Source organism: Gobius niger (genome assembly GCF_951799975.1).
Source record: "Gobius niger genome assembly, chromosome: 15".
Taxonomy (NCBI): Eukaryota; Metazoa; Chordata; class Actinopteri; order Gobiiformes; family Gobiidae; genus Gobius; species Gobius niger.
The window spans coordinates 2,961,188-2,967,752 of NC_136866.1; the positions used below are offsets into that span (position 1 = coordinate 2,961,188).

General features: G+C 40.7%; 1 protein-coding gene across 1 annotated transcript in view; it reads right to left on the bottom strand.

The window, feature by feature from the left end:
- The window catches only part of vsnl1a (visinin-like 1a), a 53,731-nt gene extending 48,302 nt beyond the window's left edge, over positions 1–5,429 (bottom strand). The window contains exon 1 of the mRNA XM_079571853.1: positions 5,246–5,429. Coding sequence (XP_079427979.1) covers positions 5,246–5,407 — 162 coding nt within the window. The 5' untranslated portion in view covers positions 5,408–5,429. The remainder of the gene's footprint in view (positions 1–5,245) is intronic.
- Between the last annotated feature and the right edge of the window lie 1,136 nt (positions 5,430–6,565).

Below are 6,565 nucleotides of genomic sequence, written 5' to 3' on the forward strand. Positions count from 1 at the left end.
TATTTTCCTCCCCCTACATGTTCCTCCATGTCTAATGTGTAGAATGAGCTCAGACCTGTTCACCACAACTGCCTCTAAAATCCTGCACTGTCACTCAGAACTGTGTTAATTCGGGTCCGAAGTGCCGTCATGCACGAGCTTAATATAGAAGGTGCAGCTACACATATGACCTGAGGTGGCAGTAGTGAGTATAAAATGGCTAACTTGCCTCTAGCCCTTTAAAAAAAAACAATGGATAAAATAAAATTCAGATTCCGAACAAATAATGGCACTGCTGCAATAAAACATTATATTATATGCTAATAAAAATATCTATATTTTATCTACATGATCTGGTGACCCCCTGAGAACCACTGCTCTACAAACATGTGTGCGATTGTTGTGTGAGTTTCGCAGTCCATATCCAGTCTTTCACTTGCACGACGCATGTTTAACGCCGACATCGAGAACTGAATCTTCACGTTAAAGCGTTCACCACGAATCGAGTTGCAATACTCATCACGAAAAGAGCAATTAGGCATTTTATTACAAGATCGTGCCGCTCTGTCCTGCCGAGACGAGCCACCGAAGGCATCTGTGCTTCCTCCCAACATCGTTTGCAAAGACGGCATCTACAAATAAATATACATTTGAAAAGCGAGAAGATGTTTCGCCGCTGACCTCCTGGATCAAACAGAGGATGCACACAGTTCCCCAGCAGCACAGTGACTCGTGGCCATGTGGCTGAAGTGACGTTCATCTTGTATGACAGGTGCATTAGACAACAGAGCACAGAGGCTACTACTACTACTACTACTACTACTACTACTTCTACTCCACATGCAGCCTGTGTACGCTCCGTCTCCCACTTCAGATATGCTCAGGATGACGCGTCGCGGAGAAGTCCAGACATGGCTGCTTCATGTTATTACTCACTCTGCTTATCAACAGGCCACACAGCGAACACATTTCGACACGACATTTTACCCAGATGTGCAGCTCGTACAAACAGAACGATCATTACAAAGCCGAGTGTGATTCTGCTGTGGTGCCTCCGGACTGAGCAGCACATGTCACGTCCCCCTGCACAAACGAACGCTGGTGTCAGGGCCGATACCATTTGACGTGCGGCCAGCGCAGCTACGAGGCGCAGCTACGAGGCGCAGCTACGAGGCGCAGCTACGAGGCGCAGCTACGAGGCGCAGCTACGAGGCGCAGCTACGAGGCGCAGCTCTCAGCTGAGGAGAGAAGAAGCAACAAACTGGAGAATTGTTTAGTGGAAACACAATAATCCACATAGAGCTGACTTTATTACAGACTGCGCTCTCTAAACCAGAGTCTGAGCTGGATTTAACCAGAGCTTAATGTTGTTCGTGCTGCAGCGTCTGCAGTGTTTACAACATACAGGCTAACGATGCTAACTCGCGGCTAGCAGTTTTGGCCATTCTGACACCGTTTTATGCCCAGGGGTTTATTCATCTGAAAAACTAACCCAGAGACTAAAAAGTCCTCAGAAAATCCAAAGTAAAGACATACAGCATGTTTATATTGAGGGAAAATGAGCTGCAGCAGAACAATGAAAACGCTGTAGCTTCTCGCTAAGTTACTACAAACACAAGAGAAAATCTACAGGAGCTGAAGTAAAGACGAAAAGAGACCATTTAAGAAACATCTCAATACTATTGTTAAATAAAAACACATAAATGAATAAAGCTCAGGCATTGGGAGCTTTTGGACATGGACTTTTCTGTCTATGATGGACAGAGACATAAACATTAAAAATTAGATTGAATGAAAATAAAAATAAATAAATAAATGGCATCAGAACAATTCTAATATACCTGCTCTTAAATGTGTCGCCGACTTTACTTAAGGAAATGTACATGAGTAAATTAACTAATTACAAACCAATCTGCTGTGAAAAAAGTAAGAACGTTGAAGAAAATGCCTCGTACTCGTATCGGTATTCGGTATCGGCGAGTAATTAAATCAAAGTACTCGTACTCGTATCGGTGCATCACTAATTTGATTTCTTAAGATTTGCAGAGATTTCCTCAAGCAGAAGAAGGGAGGAAACTTTCACATCAAAGCAAATCGAGAAAATGGGTAACTTTTGAGCAAATGTGATCAATTTCAGCCAGAACTGCAACTGAATATGTTTTAGACGATAATATGGGTATTTTTGATTAACTTTCACAGTAAAAAATGTTTGAGATGTCATGATTTTCAAAGAAATTTGGATTTAATGCCAGTTTGAATCTAATTTAATGTTTTTTAATGACATTTAAGGCCTTGATTTTGGTCATGTAATGCCTCACGGAAACCCTGTATAACATCCTCTGCAGAGAAATAAACAGCTGTGTTCTGAAATGTATGCGATCAAATGTTTTAAATGTTTAAAATGTGCAGTGTGTGAACTGAATCTTCACTTTAAAGTCTACAATGCAAGTCACAATCACAACACCTTTCAGGAAATAACAGGAACCATTAGACATTATAGTAGAAATGTACAAGATGCACTATTCAGCTACCTTTCCTTTTTTACGAGTCACAGTTTGAATGGACTGATACAAAGAGTTTAATCGAGTCTTGTGAAAAGCTTTGAGTAATTAAATCCTCTCAAAGTCGTACCAAGAATCATCTGCCCGAGGTCGTGCTTAAAAGTCTGCGCTTCATAACTTCGAGGTATTCCAGTCACTAACACACCTCCGCTCTTAGATAAACAAGTACGAGCTGCCAATAGTTGTATCAGTAAAGTCACGCTCGTTTGAAAGAGACTCCTGTTTGTGAATGCAATGAAAAGCCTTTGAGCAAACGTTAATTCCTTCTGCTTCTTCGGTTCAGCTGAGGCCGGTGAGTTTTTTTTCATTCTCCTTAGCGCTCACTAAAAAACGATTGATCCGTCCAAACCGCTAATCCATTTCACACCATCATTAGCGCCGTCTTTGTTAGTCCAGTCGAGTTTCTGCCGTAGTGAGTCGTGAGGTGGATGGAGACTCAACTTTACTGAAGGAGAATTTAGTAGAGTGGAGTCCAAAAGTAAAGCGCTTCACAACTGCAGTTTCTGTAGTATTTCAGTGCACATTATACTCTTGTGTAGTAAGGATGGGCCGAGATCTCTTTCCACGAGATCTCGCCAGGTAAAATTGGTGCGGCACGGTAGTAAAGTGGTTCACAGTGAGAAGGTCCGGGTTCAATTCCCACCTGGTATACGAGGCCTTTCTGTGTGGAGTTTGCATGTTCTCCTGTGTCTGGTTTCCCCTACCACTAAAAACATGTACAATAGGTGAATCCTCCTGCCAGGTGTTTCTGACCAACAGAATGGAGATGGGCCCCCACGCTGGCAGCTCACTGCTCCTACAGGTCGGCCCAGCGGCATTGAGGATGGGTCAAATGCAGAGAATGAATTTCCCTACGGGGATTATTAAAGTATACCTTCACCCTAACCTTAAGGGAATGTTTAGGCAATAGTTATCTAGCTGTACTTAAAGGAATAGGCCACCGTTTTTACATACTGAGATATGTTCTTACCTTAGACGAGTTAATATATCCCCGTCTGGTCTTTGTCCGTGCGCTCTGTCACCCAAACGGAGCACATACGCAGCCTCTCCCACATGTCATATAGCTCCAAAAAAGCTCACGATAGAAGCTACCAAGCTCTTCCACGTGTTCCCTATTTAAATAAAGTTACGTTAAGTTACGTCCGCGCAGTAACTCCTAAAGACTTCCCCCGCTCACTTCCGTCAATAACCTTTAGGAGTTACTGCGCGGACGTTTTACTCCTCGTATCATTACGCCTCACAATATAGTCCCCCTTTTTATCTGCTTATAAAATCGATATGTTACATTTCTGTGTAAATATACTTCGCATGAAAACACTTCACGTAACTTTATTTAAATAGGGAACACGTGGAAGAGCTTGGTAGCTTCTATCGTGAGCTTTTTTGGAGCTATATGACATGTGGGAGAGGCTGCGTATGTGCTCCGTTTGCCTGGCAGAGTGCACGGACAAAGACCAGACGGGGATATATTAACTCGACTAAGGTTAGGTAAGAACATATCTCAGTATGTAAAAACGGTGGCCTATTCCTTTAATATGCTGATCGGCACTTAAAAAATAATAACTTTGATAAGTTTTCAGTCGGTCTGGAGCGTCGTCTCAGTGTTTTAACCTGCAGCACTGGAGCTGCTGCAGGTTCATGCCCGCAGATACACACCTGCACCTTGTAACTTTCTCTTTCATTACGTAGCCACTAAAGGCTCTGCAGTTGGAAGCAACAATTTAGGGCTGTGGCGGCGAGTTCGGGTCGATCTGTCGTCTCTTTGCGATTATACACGTGTATTCTACCGCACATGGAAGAAACAAAGCAACACTGAAGAAAGAGCTCAGTCTAACTAAGAATCACACCTGTGTCAGTGTCTGGCACAGACAAATCTAAGCCTGTGTCTCCTGCTTCCCCTCCTGAAATCACCTTTTAAACTTCAAATTCTGTTTAATTATTCATCATAACAATCGCAATAGGAAATTTAATCAGAATACTTTTTCTGTCAGCTTTCTTCTATTGACATTGGTGAAATCTTTTCCATTCTTATCCTTATTTGTTTGTTAATTGTTAATAACAATTCAATACAATGGTTCTGTACAAAGGAAACATAAAAACAAAATATGATTTATTGTTATGTCATCAACCTGCCCAGGGACGACAGGTGGAAATTAGCATCTTTGCTATAACCGGGCACAAAGCATCTTTCCTTTTGGTCAATGTTAAATTGTGCACTGTCCCTGTCTAAATAAAAAACATACCATACCATATCAAAATCTCATCTCGTCTTGTGGGATTTGTATCTCGATTTGTAGATTTACTTTATTCTACATAATTCAATACAAAATAAGAATGTAGTTCAAATTGCAACTCTTGCAGACGTAAAATGTTGTGACCTATCAAACAATTCAACAAGTCATGTTCATTCAACAAGTTACTCAACTAAATCTAATAAAGTCAACCTTTACTAAGACATTCTGATAAAAGAAATGATTATTGCACTTTGTTTGTTCAGTGAATTGTGTCATCAAGACCAACATGAGGCTAAAATGGCTGATTGTGACTGGACTGAACTTTTGCCATTCTTTTTCCCACTTTTGTAAATCAGAAGGAACACCGTGCATTGTGGTTCGTCGTGATGTGGTTTTTGCGTGACCTACTGCAGCCCTTTCTTTGTGCCGTGTGCGGGACATGTCAGCATTGAGTCTAGAGCGGAGCCTTACCTTGACATAGAGCTGCTGGAACTCGTCCAGGTTGAGGCGCCCGGTGGGACAGTCCTTCAGGAAGCCCTTGTACCACTGCTTCAGCTCATGTTCATTAAACTCTGTGTTCTTCACCAGGTCCTCCATCACTTCAGGGGTCAGCTTGCTATTCTGTTTCCCCATTTCGCCTAGAAACAGAGAAGAAGAAGAAATAGATGATTTATTTAGCAGTATGTTCTCCCCAGGCGTAGGTGCTCCTCACACAGAGCCGTGGGAAGATGTTTTAGTTAGGGGGCGCTGAGGGACAAAATTTAAACACAAAATACTTTTTCTGTGCATAAATCCTATTTATTAACCTCTTCACTCCCGCCTGAACCGAGAGCATTTTCTCCAGTTCAGCTTTACCCAAACCCTGTAGGCCAGTGTAACGCCTCATTTGAAAGACCTACAAAACTCATCTAAATGGATCTTTTTCCTCACATCAGATTTTTTTCCATCTTTTTTTTTGGGGGGGGGGGTATTCAACTCATTGTTTGTCTTTTTTTTATAGTTTTTTTTGTCATTTTTGTCATTTTTTGTCACATTTTTTTGTCATTTTTTGTTCATTTTTTGTCATTTTTAGTTATTTTTTGTTATTTTTTGTTATTTTTTGTCATTTTTTTCACATTTTTGGTCATTTTTTGTTCTTTTTTGTCATTTTTTTGTTCTTTTTTTTGTCTTTTTTGTCATTTTTTTGTCATTTTTTGTCATTTTTTCCACATTTTTCTCACATTATTTGTTATTTTTTGTTATTTTTTTTGTCTTATTTGTCATTTTTTTTGTCATTTTTTTGTCATTTTTTTGTCATTTTTTTGTCATATTTGTCACGTTTTTTGTCATTTTTTGTTCTTTTTTGTCATTTTTTGTTCTTATTTTGTTCTTTTTTTGTCAGTTTTTGTCATTTTCTTGTCAGTTTTTTGTCACATTTTTTGTCATTTTTTGTTCTTTTTTTCGTCACTTTTTTGTCAATGTTTTCTCACTATTTTGTCACATTTCCATCATTTTTTTCGTCTCAGTTTTGTCACTATTTTCACACCTTTTCACCAGAAGCTTTTGGACTGGGGGTAAAGCTGGAGAAAATGTGCTCGGTTCAGGCGGGACTTAAGGGGTTGATATTGCCTGCAGTTCACAAACTATCCACCAGGGGGGGTGCTGCAGCGCCCTCAGCACCCTGGGTTCCCACGGCCTTGTCCTCACATGAGCATTTGTTTGATCACACCTGATTAAAATAAAACCCTTAGCATTGATTCCGACCAGAAAGTCTCCAACTGCGGCCGGCACAAAAGCAAGACCACGAAAAGC